The sequence below is a fragment of the Somniosus microcephalus genome, chromosome 1, assembly GCF_052327205.1.
Source record: "Somniosus microcephalus isolate GS21.2 chromosome 1, FLI_Smic_1.0, whole genome shotgun sequence".
Lineage (NCBI taxonomy): Eukaryota > Metazoa > Chordata > Chondrichthyes > Squaliformes > Somniosidae > Somniosus > Somniosus microcephalus.
Genome location: NC_140987.1, coordinates 321,226,653 through 321,245,825, shown reverse-complemented (window position 1 = coordinate 321,245,825; position 19,173 = coordinate 321,226,653). Strand labels below are relative to the sequence as shown.

At 51.2% G+C, this 19,173-nt stretch overlaps 1 protein-coding gene across 1 annotated transcript in view; it reads left to right on the top strand.

Annotated features, from left to right (window-relative positions):
- btk (Bruton agammaglobulinemia tyrosine kinase) overlaps positions 1 to 10,177 on the top strand; it is a 407,843-nt gene extending 397,666 nt beyond the window's left edge. Inside the window, exon 17 of the mRNA XM_085987158.1 lies at positions 9,501 to 10,177. Coding sequence (XP_085843284.1) covers positions 9,501 to 9,578 — 78 coding nt within the window. The 3' untranslated portion in view covers positions 9,579 to 10,177. The remainder of the gene's footprint in view (positions 1 to 9,500) is intronic.
- Positions 10,178 to 19,173: the final 8,996 nt, after the last annotated feature.

Below are 19,173 nucleotides of genomic sequence, written 5' to 3'. Positions count from 1 at the left end.
CATCCTGGTCACGGGCGAAAATGACAGTGATCACCTTGCCAACCTGGAGCAGGTGCTCACTAGATTGCAGGAATATGGGTTCTGAGCTAACCGCCCCAAATGCGAGTTTTTCAGAAAACAGATCTCGTATTGTGGCCACGTTATCGATAAAGAGGGGTTACATAAATCCCCAGAGAAGATTGAGGCAGTAGTCAAGGCTCCAGCACCGGAAAATGTGTCACAACTGAGGTCGTTCCTCGGGCTGGTAAACTACTACCATAAGTTCTTGCCAAATTTGTCTACAATACTACACCCACTGAACACCCTACTGCAAACTGGGGTGCCATGGAAGTGGAGCGACGAATGTAGACGAGCTTTCCAGAAGAGCAAAACACTAATCACATCAAAAGAGGTATTGGCCCATTACAACCCGGCATTACCAATTCGGTTGGCATGTGATGTGTCACCCTACGGCATTGGAGCGGTGCTGTCGCACAAATTCTCGGACGGCTCAGAGAGGCCAATAGCCTTCGCATCACGATCACTAACCTCAGCCGAGCGTAACTACGCCCAGATTGACAGGGAGGCCCTCAGCCTAGTGTGGGGAGTGAAAAAGTTCAATCACTATCTGCACGGGCAGAAATTCACCTTGCTGACTGATCACCAGCCTCTTGTCTCCATTTTTAATCCGAAGAAGGGCGTTCCGGTGATGACTGCACAACGACTACAAAGATGGTCACTTTTTCTAGGGGCGCACCACTATGAGATTGAATATAAGGGGACGAAACAGCATGGAAATGCTGATGGGCTATCACGCCTGCCACTGCCTACTGCGGAGGAAGCACCAGCAGTGGATCCTGTCGAAATATTCCATTCGACGATAGTTGAATACCTACCGGTAACTAACGCTTGTATCGAAAAGGAAACCCGAAATGACCCGACACTGTCTCGGGTATATGATTTGACGGTGAAGGGATGGCCAGCACATGGCGACTCACTGTTGCCAGCATTCTCGACAAGGAGAGAACAGCTGTCAGTGTGCTGGGGGACCTTGATGTGTGGATCCCGAGTGGTAATTCCACCCAAGTTAAGGGATAGAGTGCTCAATGAGCTTCATGAGGGTCATCTGGGAGGGGTAAAAATGAAAAGCCTAGCCAGGGCTTATGTGTGGTGGCTGGGAATCGATAAACAAATCGAGGACCTGACCAAGAGCTGCTCAGGATGCCAGAAACCCCAAAATGCACCACCACAGGCCCCTCTACACCCATGGGAGTGGCCCTCATCTCCATGGCAACGGGTGCATATTGATTTTGCTGGTCCATTCATGGACTCAATGTTTTTAATAGCCGTGGATGCGCACTCGAAATGGCCTGAGGTCATCAAAATGTCCTCCACCACCACGGAGAAAACTATTGCAGTCCTACGGACAATTTTTGCCAGGAATGGCTTGCCAGAACAGATTTGCTCCGACAACGGACCACAGTTTGTGTCCGAAGAGTTCCGGAGGTTCTTGAAAAAGAATGGGGTAAGGCATTACACATCCGCCCCGTATCATCCAGCCACAAATGGATTGGCTGAGAGGTTCGTACAAACCTTTAAGAAGGCAATAAAGGCTATGTACAATGACAACATTCCGCTGCAGCACAAGGTGGACAATTTCCTGTTCGCCTACCGGAATGCGAAACATGCAGTCACCAACCAGGCCCCAGCCATGATGTTCTTTAACCGAAGGTTAAGATCTCGCCTGGATTTGCTCAGACCAAACATACGAAGAGATGTTGAGAGTAAGCAATTCCAGCACATCCATGAGAAGCCAACAAGGAGCTTCAATGTAGGGCAACCAGTCTTGGCCCGCGACTACCGAACAGAAAAATGGCAGCCAGGAACGATATGCACACGGCAGGGCCCACTAATGTACACAGTGGACGTTGGGGAGAGCATCGTGAGGTGCCATGCTGACCAGATCCTAGAGTCACAGGAACAAGTCAACCCCATGCCTCGCCCATACGTACCTGGTGATGAACCCGACGTACAGGTCGCATCTACCCCAGAAACAGTAGCATCGGAAGCTGATGAACCAACCGACGACAGGGGGCCAGAATCGCGTCCGCACCAAGAGCAAGACACTCGGGAAAGGCGCTATCCAGAAAGGATCAGGAAGCCTCCCCAAAGACTGAATTTATAAATAGACTATTTTCAGCTAATGTTGCATGTTAAAAGTGTTAATTGTAATTAGTTTGATATTTAATTGTTAAATGAGTGTTATGGTACTGTTAATCTAAAAGGGGAGGAATTGTAATGTATATACCTTTATAAGGGGGGAACTATGTTTTACAGCTCATGTATACTGCAGTACCGGCAGTGACCACACCTGTATGTAGCACTGAGTAGTAATCTGCACAGATCAGTTGCAGTGTGAGCCACGTTGAGTAAACACCTGTTGTACCGTTCTCCGCAGTCTGTGTCTTATTATGCACGGACGCAACAGGTGCCAATCAAATGGGCTGCTTTTTTCTGGATGGTGTTGAGCTTTTTGAGTGTTGTTGGAGCTGCACTCATCCAGGCAAGTGGAAAGTATTCCATCACACTCCTTACTTGTGCCCTGTAGATGGTGGAAAATGCTTTGGGGAGTCAGGAGGTTAGACACGTGCTGCAGAATACCCAGCCTCTGACCTGCTCTTGTGGTCACAGTACTTATGTGGCTGATCCAGTTAAGTTTCTGGTCAATGGTGATCCCCCCCAGGATGTTGATGGGGGGAGATTCGGTGATGGTAATGCCGTTGAATGTCAAGGGGCAGTCGTTAGACTATTGCTTGTTGGATACAGTCATTGTCTGGCAATGGTAGAGTGAGGGATGGCTGGGCCATGAGTTTACAGATTGTGGTGGATTAAAATTCTGCTGCTGCTGATGGCCCACAGCGCCTCATAGATGCCCACTTTTGAGCTGCCAGATCTGTTCTGAATCTATTCCATTTAGCACGGTGGTAGTGCCACACAACACAATGGAGGGTGTCCTCAGTGTGAAGACGGGGCTTCGTCTCCACAATGACTGTGCGATGGTCACAGCTACTGACACTGTCATGAACAGATGCATCTGTGACAGGTAGATTAGTGAGGACGAGGTCAAGTAGGTTTTTCCCTCGTGTTGGTTCTCTCACCACCTGTCGCAGGCCCAGACTGGCAGCTATATCCTTCAGGACTCGGCCAGCTCGGTCAGTAGTGGTGCTACCGAGCCACTCGTGGTGACTGAAGGCCCCCAGCCAGAGTACATTTTGTGCCGTTGCTACTCTCAGTGCTGCTTCCAAGTGGTGTTCAACATGGAGGAGTATTGATTCATCAGCTGAGGGAGGGCGGTAGGTGGTAATCAGCAGGAGGTTTCCTTGCCCATACTTGACCTGAAGCCATGAGACTTCATGGGGTCCGGAGTCAATGTTGAGGACTCCCAGGGCCACTCCTTCCCAACTGTATACCACTGCGCCACTACCCTTGGTGGGTCTGTCCTGCCGGTGGGACAGGACATACCCAGGGATGGTGATGGAGGAGCCTGGAACTTTGGCTGAAAGGTATGATTTTGAGAGTATGACTATGTCAGGCTGTGCTTGACTAGTCTGGGGGCCAGCTCTCCCAATTCTCACAAAAGTCCCCAGATGTTAGTGAGGAGGACTTTGCAGGGTTGACTGGGCTGGGTGTGCCGTTGTCGTGTCTGCCGGTGTCGAGGTTGATGCCGGGTAGTCCGTCTGGTTTTATTCTTATTATTGTTTTTCGTAGCAGTTTGATACAACTGAGTGGCTTGCTGGGCCATTTCAGAGGGCAATTAAGAGTCAACCACATTGCTGTGGGTCTGGAGTCATATATAGGCCAGACCAGGTAAGGACAGCAGATTTCCTTCCCTAAAGGACATTAATGAACCAGACTTTTTTTTACGACAATTGTTATGACTCTATGACTCTACAATCCGATAATTTCATAACATAACCACTATGCTACCATTCCGGATACGGGCAGCAGAATTTAGGATGAGCTGAAGTTTACAGAGGGTGGAAGATGGAAGGCAGACCAGGAAAGCCTTGGAATAGTCAAGTCTAGAGGTAACAAAGGTATGGATGAGGGTTTCAGCAACAGATGAGCTGAGGCAGAGGCGGAGACCTGTGATATTACAGAGGTGGAGATCGGCAGTGTTGGTGATGGAGAGGATACGGGGTTGGAAGCTCAGCTTAGGGTTAAATAGGACTCCAAGTTTGTGAACAGTCTTGTTCAGCCTAAGACAGTTGCCAGAGAGAGGGATGGAGTCGGTGGCTAGGGAACAGAGTTTGTGGTGGGGACCGAAGACAATAGCTTTGGTCTTCCTAATATTTAATTGGAAGAAATTTCTGCTCATCCTGTACTGGATGTCGGACAAGCAGCGTGATCGAGAGCGGGGGTGGTGAGGTAGAGCTCAGTGATATCAGCATACACGTGGAACCCGATGATGTCGCCGAGGGGCAGCATGTAGATGAGAAATAGGAGGCCAAGGATAGATCCTGTGGGGACACCAGAGGTAACGGTGCAGGAGTGGAAGACAGGTCATTTCAGGAGATTCTCTGCTATGACTGCATAGATTAGAGAGGAACCAGGTGAGGGCAGTCCCACCCAGCTGCACAACGGAGGAGTGGTGTTGGAGGATGGTGTGGTGAACCATGTCAAATCCCGCAGATAAATTGAGAAGGATGTTGAAAAGGGTTAGTTTACCACGGTCACAGTCACATAGGATGTTACACAGTATTACATATTATTTACAGCACAGAAACAGGCCATTTGGCCCAACATGTCCGTGCCAGTATTTATGCTCCACAAGAGCCTCCTCCCACCCTTCTTCATCTCACCACATCAACATATCCCTCTATTCTTTCTCCCTCATGTGTTTGTCTAGCTTCCCCTTAAATGTATCTATACCCGGACTCCAAGGGTTAAATTATGAGGAGAGTTTACACAAACTAGGGTTGTATTCCCTAGAATTTAGAAGGTTAAGGGGCAATTTGATCAAAGTTTTCATGATATTAAGGGGAACAGATAGGGTAGATAGAGAGAAACTATTTCCGCTGGTTGAGAGTCTAGGACTAGGGGGCATAGTCTAAAAATTAGAGCCAGACCTTTCAGGACTGAAATTAGGAAACATTGCTACACACAAAAGAGTGAGAACATCAGTGAGATCAGTGAAAGTATGGCCAGAGGGGGCAGTCTCGGAGCTTCAGGATTGCTTCGAACGCACTGATTGGGGCATGTTTGCCCATAATGACATCGAGGAATACGCATCCACAGTGCTATTCTACATTAACAGCTGCGTCGAGGTCGTCACGACCCATAAAAATATCAGGACATACCCCAACCAGAAACCCTGGATGAACGGAGAGGTCCGCTCGCTGTTGAAAGCACGCGACGCAGCATTTAAATCTGGCGACGCGGCGGCTTACAGTGCAGCTAGGACCAACCTAAAAAAGGGTATCAGGACTGCCAAAAGGAAACAGACACTGCGGATAGAGGATCATTTCCACAACAACTCGGACCCCCGGCGCATGTGGCAAGGCATCCAGTCAATCACTGACTACAAGAGCAAAAACACCAGCCCCCCCGGTTAGCGATACCTCCCTTCCGGAGGAACTCAACAACTTCTACGCTCGCTTCGACAGGGACAACAGGGAGCCGGCTACCAAAGCCTTGCCACCCCCAGAAGACCAGGTGCTCACTCTGTCGACCTCCGACGTAAGGGGTGTTCTACGCGGAGTGAACACACGAAAGGCTGCTGGACCGGATAGCATCCCTGGACGGGTACTCAAGGAATGTGCTGATCAGCTGGCTGATGTCTTCATCGCCATCTTCAATCTGTCATTGGCCCAGGCAGTAGTCCCTACATGCTTCAAGACCGCTACCATTATTCCTGTGCCAAAACAAACGGCTGTGACGTGCCTGAATGACTATCGACCTGTCGCACTCACACCCATCATAATGAAGTGTTTCGAGAGACTGGTCCTGGCTCACATCAAAGCCAGTGTTCCCGCCTCTCTTGACCAACACCAGTTTGCCTATCGTGCAAACAGATCAACGGAGGATGCAATCACAACTGCTCTACACACTGCACTGAATCACTTAGATGGTAAAGAGACCTACATCAGAATGCTGTTCATAGACTACAGCTCAGCATTCAACACTATCGTCCCCAACAAGCTGGCCACCAAACTCCAAACTCTTGGCCTGAACACTTCCCTCTGCAACTGGACCCTGGACTTCCTAACAGACCCCAGTCTGTCAAATTAGGTAACCACACCTCCCCCCCCCCGACCCTGAACACGGGGGCCCCACAAGGATGTGTGCTGAGCCCCCTCCTCTACTCCCTCTTCACCCACGACTGTGTGGCTGTTAATGGTTCCAACACCATCATCAAGTTTGCGGATGATACCACGGTAGTAGGCCAGATCATCAACAATGATGAGTCAGCCTACAGGGAGGAGGTCCAGCATCTCGTGAAGTGGTGCGCCGATAACAACCTGGCCCTTAACATCAAGAAAACCAAAGAATCATTGTGGACTTCAGGAAGTCTAAAGGCGGAAGTCACACCCCCATCCACATCAATGGGGCTGTGGTGGAAAGGGTGGACAGCTTTAAGTTCCTCGGAGTCCACATCACAGAAGACCTCTCCTGGTCCCTCAATACCTCCTCTCTGGTGAAGAAGGCCCAGCAGCGCCTATATTTCCTAAGGAGGCTGAAGGGATGTAACCTGTCACCCCTGATCCTCTCTAACTTTTACCGCTGCACAATAGAGAGCATCCTGACGACCTGTATCACAGTATGGTATGGCAGCTGTAGCTATGACCGGAAAGCCCTGCAGCAGGTAGTCAAAACTGCCCAACGCATTACCGGCACCCGGCTACCGACCATAGAGCACATATACCAGAAACGCTGTTTACGGAGGTCACGGTCCATCATCAAAGACCCTACCCACCCCAGCCACAGTCTGTTCGCCCTCCTACCATCTGGGAGACGCTACAGATGCATTCACACCCGAACGACCAGATTTAGGAACAGCTTCTTTCCCAGGGCTGTCATCCTACTGAACTCCACAAATAAACTCTAAAGCCTGCACATCTGCCAATGCACTTTATTATGGTTAGGTTTATGTTAATGTATTACAAGCCAAATGTATGTTGAATGTTTAAATGTCTTAATCTAAATGAACACTCTCGGGAGCCGCAAGCCTACATTTCGTTGTACTGCACTTAGATACATAGATACATAGAAGATAGGAGCAGGAGTAGGCCATTCGGCCCTTCGTGCCTGCTCCGCCATTTAATGAGATCATGGCTGATCCTTTAATTCAGTATCCCGTCCCCGCCTTCTCTCCGTAACCCTTAACCCCTTTTGCCCGTAGAAATATATCTAATTCCCTCTTAAATATATTTAATGAGCTGGCGTACACTGCCCTCTGTGGCAATGAGTTCCACAGGTTCACCACTCTCTGAGTGAAGAAATTCCCCCTCATCTCTGTCCTAAATGGTTTAGCCCTTATCCTTAAATTATGTCCTCTAGTTCTGTTCTCACCCGCCAAGGGAAACATTCCTTCTGCATCCAGTCTGTCTAGACCTGTCAGACTTGTGCACTAACAATGACAATAAAGTTGATTATGATTATTATGATGAAAGGGTGGTAGAAGTTCTTCCGAAAATGGCAATTGATGCGAGATCAGTTGTTAATTTTTCATCTGAGATTGATAGATTTTGTTAATCAAAGGTATTCAGGGATATGGGCCAAAGGCAGGTATATCGAGTTAGATCGCAGTTCAGCCATGATCTCATTGAATGGCGGAAAAGGCTCGAGGGGCTAAACGGCCTCGTCCTGTTCCTATGTTCCTACGCTAGTCACCTCAACTACTCCTTGTGGCGAGATGGTAATAGGAACAGCACCTCATCTTCCGATTAGGCAGTCTGCAGCCTTCCGGACTCAATATCGAGTTCAACAATTTCAGATCATAAGCTCGGCCCCCATTTCATTTTCTCTTGTAATTGTTCCACTCCTTTCCTCCCCCGCCCCCCTTTCCTTTTGTTTCTCTCTCACACCTGGCAGCTATCTTTTGCCCTGCCAGTACACTTTACACCTAATCCCAGCCTATTACCATCTCGTCTAGCTTCTAATCTCTTTTACTTCTTTTGTTTCTTTTATTCTTTTGTCCGATCACAGCCCTGCCTCCGATCTAGTTTCTTTTCTTTCCAGTTTTGAAGAAGGGTCCAACCCGAAACGTCAACTCAAATTTCTCTCCACGGATGTTGCCTGACCTGCTGAGTTTTTCCAGCATTTTCTGTTGTTATTTCGGATTTCCAACATCTGCAGTATTTTGCTATCGTACTCCTTGTGGCAGCGAGTTTCACATTCTAACCACTCTCTCTAGGTAAAGAAGTTTCTCCTGAATTTGCTATTGAATTTATTAGTGACTTTGATTGGAGAGGTTCAGCTATGGAGTTGTGGGAAAGATGGGCATGGATTTGGAAGGCGACAACATGTTCAAGGACTTTGGAGAGGAACGGGAGGTTGGAGATGGGGTGGTAGTTTGCAAGGACAGAGGGGTCAAGGGTGTTTATTTTTTGAGGAGGTGGGTGATGATGACAGATTTGAAAAGAAGGGGGCAGTACCTGAGTAGTGGGAACCGTTTACAGTATCAGCTGACATGGGGGCCAGGAGTGATGTTGGGTGGTCAGCAGTTTGGTGGGAATAGGGTTGAGAGGGCAGGAGGTGGGTCTCATGGACAAGATGAGCTTGGAGAGGGCATGAGGGGAGATCGGAGAGAAACTGGACAAAGATGCAAGTTCAGGGCTAGGACAGGGGGAACCTTGCTAGGAGAAGGGAGAGGCAGCTGATCAGATGGTCTCAATCTTAGTGACAAAGAAGTGCACGAGCTCCTCGCACTTGTTGTTGGATATGAGGGTGGAAGAGGCAGGGGAGAGGGGTTTAAGAAGATGGTTTGTAGTAGAGAAGCCAAGGGTTATCTTTACATTCCAGGATGATCCTGTAGTAGTCAGCAGTTTTGCAGAAGAGAGCAGGACCCGATAGTGCTTTATGTGGTCCAGCCAGGTCTGGTGATCAATGGCATTTAGGTAGTGGAGATAGGGGCCATTCTGGGGGGAACGGCTAGAGTGGGAGAGAGGAATGGTTTTACTGGGGACAAGGGCATTGGAGGCGAGGGTGTGATGGAATCTGGGATCAGATAACTCAGCACAGGCCGGCAATCGAATCTGGGGCCTTCATTGGTGATGACTCAGTTTAAAAAGAAACTAAAAGAAAATATTTGTGTGCATTGCTGGCAAGGCCCCATTTATTGTCCATCGCTGGTTGCCGAGCCTTGGTTGTCTGTGGTCTGGAGGCTCTGTATTTGCTGCCTGATTAGAATTACAGTCCCACTGTGTTACGAGGGATTCGTCTGATGTAACACATGGTTGTTTCCTGAGCTGGTTTTGTGCTGTTTCTCACCAACCCTTTCCCTTTGCTGTCTGTTGCAGAAAGCAGATAATCGCCCGTCCTTCAACTCCCTGCTGTGCAGTATCCAGGAGCTGGTGGAAGACGACAGTCAGATGTGAGAGGATTCTCCACAGTCTCGGCCGGAGCTGCATATTCCCCCTTCGCCAACGAAACCTGTGTTTAACCCTTTGCAACCTTCCCGCACAGTGATAAAAAAAGCAATGTGTAAAGGCTTAGAGATGATCTCTTTGACCTGGGCCCCTCGCCCTACACACACACGCACACACACAGACAATACACACACATACACTCACAGACAATACACACATACACACTCACATACAATACACACACTCACAGACAATACACACATACACTCACACATACAATACACACTCACAGACAATACACACACTCACAGACAATACACACATACACACAGACAATACACACATACACACTCACATACAATACACACTCACAGACAATACACACACTCACAGACAATACACAAACACGAACAGACAATACACACTCACAGACCATACACACAGATACACACACGCACAGATACACACACGCACACGCACAGATACACACACACACAGATACACACACACAGACAACACACACTCACACAGATACACACAAACATACACAGACATACACAGGCACATACACAGAACAAAATAAATCTTTGATTCTATCTTATTTAAAACAGTGAGCACTCTGTTCTTTGTGTGTCAGCATACGGCGAGGCCGGAACCAGCAAAGCAATAAAATAAAAAACAGAAGCAGGGTATTTATAATGGCATGATCCAGGACTCCGGGAGTGCGAGGGGGAGGCAGGATCTCCAGGGAGAACGAATCAGGGCTCTTGAGAGGATCAGGACATGGGGAGGAGCTGGGACTCCAGATGGATCTGAGAATATGAGGGGATTGGGACTCAGGAACACGAGAAGGAGCGAGGATAATAGGATGAGCTAGGACTCCAGAATGGATCTGGAACACCATGAGTAACCTGGTTCTACAAACTGTTAAGAGTGTGGGGGGGGGGGTGTCAGGAATGAACTACACACTATTCAGGATGGGTGAGAAATATAGAAGATAGGAGCAGGAGTAGGCCATTCGGCCCCTCGAGCCTGCTCCGCCATTCAATGAGATCATGGCTGATCATCCAAATTCAGTACCCTGTCCCTGCCTTCTCCCCATATCCCTTGATCCCTTTAGCCTTAAGAAATATATCTAACTCCTTCTTGAATATATTTAATGAATTGGCCTCAACTGCCTTCTCTGGTAGAAAATTCCACAGGTTCACCACTCTCTGAGTGAAGAAATTCCTCCTCATCTCTGTCGTAAATGGCTTATCCCTTATCCTTAGACTGTGACCCCTGGTTCTGGACTCCGCGGCCATCGGGACCATCCTTCCTGCATCAAGTCTGTCTAGTCCTGTTAGAATTTTATAAGTTTCAATGAGATCTCCTCTCATTCTTCTAAACTCCAGCGAATATAAGCCCAATCGACCCAATTTCTCCTCATACGTCATTCCTGCCATCCCAGGGATCAGTCTGGTGAATCTTCGCTGCACTCCCTCCATGGCAAGAACATCCTTCCTCAGATAAGGCAACCAAAACTGCACACAATGCTCAAGATGTGGTCTCACCAAGGCCCTGTACAACTGCAGCAAGACATCCTTGTTCCTGTACTCGAACCCTCTCGCTACGAAGGCCAACATACCATTTGCCTTCTTAACCGCCTGCTGCACCTGCATGCTTACCTTCAGCGACTGGTGCACAAGGACACCCAGGTCTCGTTGCACTTCCCCTTCTCCCAATCTATTGCCGTTCAGATAATAATCTGCCTTCCTGTTTTTGACACCAAAGTGGATAACCTCGCATTTATCCACATTATACTGCACCTGCCATGCATCTGCCCAATCACCCAACCTGTCCAAATCATACTGGAGTTCCTCGGCATCCTCCACACAGCACACACGCCCACCCAGCTTTGTGTCATCTGCAAACTTTGAGATATTACATCTAGTTCCCTCGTCTAGATCATTAATATATATTGTGAATAGCTGGGGTCCTAGGACCGATCCCTGCGGTACCCCACTAGTCACTGCCACTCGGAAAAAGACCTGTTTATTCCAACTCTTTGCTTCCTGTCTGCCAACCAGTTCTCTATCCAAGTCAGTACCTTGCCCCCAATCCCATGTGCCTTAACTTTACACGCTAATCTCTTATCCGGGACCTTATCGAAAGCCTTCTGAAAGTCCAAATACACCACATCCACTGGTTCTCCCTTATCTATTTTACCAGTTACATCCTCAAAAAATTCCAGTAGATTAGTCAATCATGATTTACCTTTTGTAAATCCATGTTGACTTTGTCCGATCCTGTCACTGTTTTCCAAGTGCTCTGCTATTACATCTTTTATAATGGACTCGAGCATTTTCCCCACGACCGATGTCAGGCTTACCGGTCTGTAATTCCCCATGTTCTCTCTACCACCTTTATTAAATAGTGGGGTTACATTAGCTACTCTCCAATCCATGGGAACTGTTCCAGATTCCATCGAATGTTGGAAGATGACCAGCATCTACTATTTCTAGGGCCACTTCCTTAAGTACCCTAGGATGTAGATTATCAGACCCTGGGGATTTATCGGCCTTCAAGCCTGTCAATTTCCCCAACACCATTTCCCTACAAATACTGATTTCTTTCAGTTCCTCCCTCTCATTAGACCCTATGTTCCCCGGCATCTCTGGGAGGTTATTTGTATCCTCCTTTGTGAAGACAGAACCAAAGTATGTATTTAATTGGTCTGCCATTTCTTTGTTCCCCATTATAAATTCCCCTAATTCTGACTGCAAGGGACCTATGCTTGACTTCACCAATCTTTTTCTCTTCACATATCTATAGAAGCTTTTACAGTCAGTTTTTATGTTCCCTGCAAGCTTACTCGCATACTCTATTTCCCCCCTCTTAATTAATCCCTTTGTCCTCCTTTGTTGAATCCTAAACTGCTCCCAATCCTCAGGTTTGCTGCTTTTTCTGGCCAATTTATATGTCCTCTCCTTGGATCTTATGCTATCCCTAATTTCCCTTGTTAGCCACAGTTGATTCACCTTTTTTGTTTTATTTTTATGCCAAACAGGGATGAACAAATTCTGTAGTTCATCCATGCGATCTTTAAATGTTTGCCATTACCTATCCACTGTCAACCCTTTGAGTAACATTCCACAATCAATCCTACCCAACTCGTGCCTCATACCATCGTAGTTTCCTTTATTTAAATTCAGGACCCTAGTCTCCGAGTCAAATACTTCACTCTCCATCTTAATGAAGAATTCTATCATTCTATCTGTGATTCTGTGATTATGATCGCTCCGCAAGAAGGGGCCTCGCACAACAAGATTGCTAATTATTCCTTTCTCATTACATAATTCCCAGTCTAAGATGGCCTGATCTCAATTGGTTCCTCGACATATTGGTCCAGGAAACCATCCCGTATACACTCCAGGAATTTCTCCTCCACAGTATTGTTACTAATTTGGTTAGCCCAATCTATATGTAGATTAAAGTCACCCATGATAACTGCTATGCCCTTATTGCACGTGTCTCTAATTTCCCGTTTAATGCCATCCCCAACCTCCGCATTACTGTTTGGGGGTCTGTATACAACTCCCACTAACGTTTTCTGCCCCTTGGTATTCCTCAGCTCTACCTATACAGACTCAATATCATCAGAGCTAATATCCTTTCTTACAATTGTGTTAATCTCCTCTTTAACCAGCAATGCTACCCCACCTCCTTGTTCTTTTTGCCTGTCTTTTCTGAATATTGAATACCCCTGGATGTTGACTTCCCAGCCCTGGTCACCCTGGAGCCATGTTTCCGCAATCCCAATCATATCATATCCATTTACATCTATTTGCTCAGCTAATTCATCCACCTTATTACGAATGCTCCTTGCATTAAGACACAAAGCCTTCAGGCTTGTTTTTTTAACACTCTTAGACCTTTAAAATTATTATTTACTGTGGCCATGTTTGATTTAAACCCTTGATTACTCTGACTGCCACTTTTCCTTTTCTCCTTTCTGTCTTTTGCTTCTATCCTTGTTTTCCTTTCCTCTGTCTCCCTGCACAGGTTCCCAACCCCCTGCCATTTTAGTTTAAACCCTCCCCACAGCACTAGCAAACACTCCCCCTAGGACCTCGGTCCCAGTCCTGCCCAGGTGCAAACCGTCCGTTTTGTACTAATCCCACCTCCCCCAGAACCGGTTCCAATGTCCCAGGAATTTGAATCCCTCCCCCTTGCACCATTCCTTTAGCCACATATTCATGTGAAATATCCTTCTATTTCTACTCTGACTAGCACGTGGCACTGGTAGCAATCCTGAGATTACTACCTTTGAGGTCCTATTTTTAAATTTATCTCCTAACTCCCTATATTCAGCTTTTAGGACCTCATCCTGTTTTTTACCTATATATGTACCACGACAATTGGCTTTTCACCCTCCCTTTCCAAAATGCTCTGTAGCCGCTCCAAGACTTCCTTGACCCTTGCACCAGGGAGGCAACATACCATCCTGGAGTCTTGTTTGCGGCTGCAGAAATGCCTATCTATTCCCCTTACAATAGAATCCCCTATCACTATAGCTCTCCCGCTCTTTTTCCTCCCGTCCTGTGCAGCAGAACCACCCGCGGTGCCAGGAAGTTGGCTGCTGCTGCCTTCCTCTGATAAGCCATCTCCCTCACCAATATCCAAAGCAGTATATCTGTTTGAGACGGGGATGGCCACAGGGGACCCCTGCACTACCTGCCTGCGCCTACTACTCTGCCTGGTGGTCACCCATTCCCTTCCTGCCTGTGCATACTTTACCTGCGGTGTGACCAACTCATTAAATGTGATATCCACAACGTCCTCAGCATTGCAAATGCTCCAGTATGCATCCATTCGCAGCTCCAGCGCCGCAATGTGGTCTGCCAGTAGCTGCAGCTGGATACACTTCCCGCACACATGATCGTCAGGGACACAGGAAGTGTCCCTGATTTCCCATATAGTGCAGGAGGAGCATACCACCGCACCGAGCTCTCCTGCCATGACTTACCCTTTAATTAATTCAAATTAAATCAAATCAATCCCACCAATTACACTACAATTAAATGATATTCTCAAGGGCCCTTGATTAACAGCAGTCCTCGCTACACAACAGAGACCTTAGAAACTATAAACCACAAAATTTAAGTTTGGGAGAGAGAGAAATACTCACCAACCAATCACTTACCTGCTTTCTGGTGACGTCTCACTTCAATTACTTTTTACTTCTCCCGCTCTCGGAGCTCTGAGATTGGTAAACTTACCTGTGCCTCGGGCTCGCCTTTTAACGCCGCTGCCACTCCTCCCAGGTCCGCACTGCCACCACCGCTGCTGTGGGGCCTACCTGCACCTCGGGCTCGCCTTTTCTCGCTGCCGCCGCTTCTCCCAAATCCACGCTGCCACCACCGCTGCTGCTGCTGTGGGGCCTATCTACACCTCGGGCTCTCTTTTTATCACCGCCACCACTCCTCCCAGGTCCACACTGCTGCCACCGCTGCTGCTGCTGTGGGGCCTATCTACACCTCGGGCTCGCCTTTTATCACCGCCGCCGCTCCTCCCAGGTCCACACTGCTGCCACCGCTGCTGCTGCTGTGGGGCCTATCTACACCTCGGGCTCGCCTTTTATCACCGCCGCCGCTCCTCCCAGGTCTGCACTGCCGCTGCTGGATCTTTTGGATCTGGCACAGACAGCACATTGTTTGGAGTGGGATGTTCTGGAACAGACTACACACTATTTGGGATGGGGTGCTCGTGAAAAGAATGAATTGTCCCCGGGGTTGGGGAACAGACGACCCATTGTCCCCGGGGTTAGGGAACAGACGGCCCATTGTCCCCGGGGTTCAGGAACAGACGACCCATTGTCCCCGGGGTTCAGGAACAGACGACCCATTGTCCCCGGGGTTCAGGAACAGACGACCCATTGTCCCCGGGGTTGGGAACAGACGGCCCATTCTCCCCGGGGTTCAGGAACAGACGACCCATTGTCCCCGGGGTTCAGGAACAGACGACCCATTGTCCCCGGGGTTCAGGAACAGACGGCCCATTGTCCCCGGGGTTGGGGAACAGACGACCCATTGTCCCCGGGGTTGGGAACAGACGGCCCATTGTCCCCGGGGTTCAGGAACAGACGACCCATTGTCCCCGGGGTTCAGGAACAGACGGCCCATTGTCCCCGGGGTTCAGGAACAGACGGCCCATTGTCCCCGGGGTTCAGGAACAGATGACCCATTGTCACCGGGGTTGGGGAACAGACGGCCCATTGTCCCCGGGGCTCAGGAACAGACGACCCATTGTCCCCGGGGTTCAGGAACAGACGGCCCATTGTCCCCGGGGTTCAGGAACAGACGGCCCATTGTCCCCGGGGTTGGGGAACAGACGGCCCATTGTCCCCGGGGTTCAGGAACAGACGGCCCATTGTCCCCGGGGTTCAGGAACAGACGGCCCATTGTCCCCGGGGTTCAGGAACAGATGGCCCATTGTCCCCGGGGTTCAGGAACAGACGACCCATTGTCCCCGGGGTTCAGGAACAGACGACCCATTGTCCCCGGGGTTGGGGAACAGACGACCCATTGTCCCCTGGGTTCAGGAACAGACGGCCCATTGTCCCCGGGGTTCAGGAACAGACGACCCATTGTCCCCGGGGTTCAGGAGCAGACGGCCCATTTTCCCCGGGGTTGGGGAACAGACGTCCCATTGTCCCCGGGGTTCAGGAACAGACGGCCCATTGTCCCCGGGGTTCAGGAACAGACGCCCCATTGTCCCCGGGGTTGGGGAACAGACGGCCCATTGTCCCCGGGGTTCAGGAACAGACGCCCCATTGTCCCCGGGGTTGGGGAACAGACGGCCCATTGTCCCCGGGGTTCAGGAACAGACGTCCCATTGTCCCCGCGGTTCAGGAACAGACGACCCATTGTCCCCGGGGTTCAGGAACAGACGACCCATTGTCCCCGGGGTTGGGAACAGACGACCCATTGTCCCCGGGGTTCAGGAACAGATGGCCCATTGTCCCCGGGGTTCAGGAACAGATGGCCCATTGTCCCCGGGGTTCAGGAACAGACGACCCATTGTCCCCGGGGTTCAGGAACAGACGACCCATTGTCCCCTGGGTTCAGGAACAGACGGCCCATTGTCCCCGGGGTTCAGGAACAGACGACCCATTGTCCCCGGGGTTCAGGAGCAGACGGCCCATTTTCCCCGGGGTTGGGGAACAGACGTCCCATTGTCCCCGGGGTTCAGGAACAGACGGCCCATTGTCCCCGGGGTTCAGGAACAGACGCCCCATTGTCCCCGGGGTTGGGGAACAGACGGCCCATTGTCCCCGGGGTTCAGGAACAGACGCCCCATTGTCCCCGGGGTTGGGGAACAGACGGCCCATTGTCCCCGGGGTTCAGGAACAGACGTCCCATTGTCCCCGCGGTTCAGGAACAGACGACCCATTGTCCCCGGGGTTCAGGAACAGACGACCCATTGTCCCCGGGGTTGGGAACAGACGACCCATTGTCCCCGGGGTTCAGGAACAGATGGCCCATTGTCCCCGGGGTTGGGGAACAGACGGCCCATTGTCCCCGGGGTTGGGGAACAGATGACCCATTGTCCCCGGGGTTGGGGAACAGACGGCCCATTGTCCCCGGGGTTGGGGAACAGACGACCCATTGTCCCCGGGGTTGGGGAACAGACGGCCCATTGTCCCCGGGGTTCAGGAACAGATGGCCCATTGTCCCCGGGGTTGGGGAACAGACGGCCCATTGTCCCCGGGGTTGGGGAACAGATGACCCATTGTCCCCGGGGTTGGGGAACAGACGGCCCATTGTCCCCGGGGTTCAGGAACAGACAACCCATTGTCCCCGGGGTTGGGAACAGACGACCCATTGTCCCCGGGGTTCAGGAACAGACGGCCCATTGTCCCCGGGGTTGGGGAACAGACGACCCATTGTCCCCGGGGTTGGGGAACAGGCGGCCCATTGTCCCCGGGGTTCAGGAACAGACGGCCCATTGTCCCCGGGGTTGGGGAACAGACGGCCCATTGTCACCGGGGTTCAGGAACAGACGGCCCATTGTCCCCGGGGTTCAGGAACAGACGGCCCATTGTTCCCGGGGTTCAGAAACAGACGGCCCATTGTCCCCGGGGTTGGGGAACAGACGTCCCACTGTCCCCGGGGTTGGGGAACAGACGGACCATTGTCACCGGGGTTGGGGAACAGACGGCCCATTGTCACCGGGGCTGGGGAACAGACGGCCCATTGTCCCCGGGGTTGGGGAACAGACGGCCCATTGTCACCGGGGTTGGGGAACAGACGGCCCATTGTCCCCGGGGTTGGGGAACAGACGGCCCACTGTCACCGGGGTTGGGGAACAGACGTCCCACTGTCCCCGGGGTTGGGGAACAGGCGGCCCATTGTCACCGGGGTTGGGGAACAGACGGCCCATTGTCCCCGGGGTTGGGAACAGATGTCCCACTGTCCCCGGGGTTGGGGAACAGACGTCCCATTGTCACCGGGGTTGGGAACAGACGGCCCATTGTCCCCGGGGTTGGGGAACAGACGGCCCATTGTCCCCGGGGTTCAGGAACAGACGACCCATTGTCGCCGGGGTTCAGGAACAGACGGCCCATTGTCGCCGGGGTTCAGGAACAGACGGCCCATTGTCCCCGGGGTTCAGGAACAGACGGCCCATTGTCCCCGGGGTTCAGGAACAGACGGCCCATTGTCCCCGGGGTTGGGGAACAGACGACCCATTGTCCCCGGGGTTCAGGAACAGACGGCCCATTGTCCCCGGGGTTGGGGAACAGACGGCCCATTGTCCCCGGGGTTGGGGAACAGACGGCCCATTGTCCCCGGGGTTCAGGAACAGACAGCCCATTGTCCCCGGGGTTCAGGAACAGACAGCCCATTGTCCCCGGGGTTGGGAAACAGACGGCCAATTGTCCCCGGGGTTGGGGAACAGACGGCCCATTGTCCCCGGGGTTCAGGAACAGACGACCCATTGTCCCCGCGGTTCAGGAACAGACGACCCATTGTCCCCGGGGTTCAGGAACAGACGGCCCATTGTCCCCGGGGTTGGGGAACAGACGGCCCATTGTCCCCGGGGTTGGGGAACAGACGGCCCATTGTCCCCGGGGTTGGGGAACAGACGGCCCATTGTCCCCGGGGTTCAGGAACAGACGGCCCATTGTCCCCGGGGTTCAGGAACAGACGGCCCATTGTCCCCGGGGTTGGGGAACAGACGGCCCATTGTCCCCGGGGTTGGGGAACAGACGGCCCATTGTCCCCGGGGTTGGGGAACAGACGGCCCATTGTCCCCGGGGTTGGGGAACAGACGGCCCATTGTCCCCGGGGTTCAGGAACAGACGGCCCACTGTCACCGGGGTTGGGGAACAGACGGCCCACTGTCGCGCGGTTCAGGAACAGACGACCCATTGTCCCCGGGGTTCAGGAACAGACGGCCCATTGTCCCCGGGGTTGGGGAACAGACGGCCCATTGTCGCCGGGGTTCAGGAACAGACGGCCCATTGTCCCCGGGGTTGGGGAACAGACGGCCCATTGTCCCCGATGTTGGGGAACAGATGGCCCATTGACCCCGGGGTTGGGGAACAGACGGCCCATTGTCC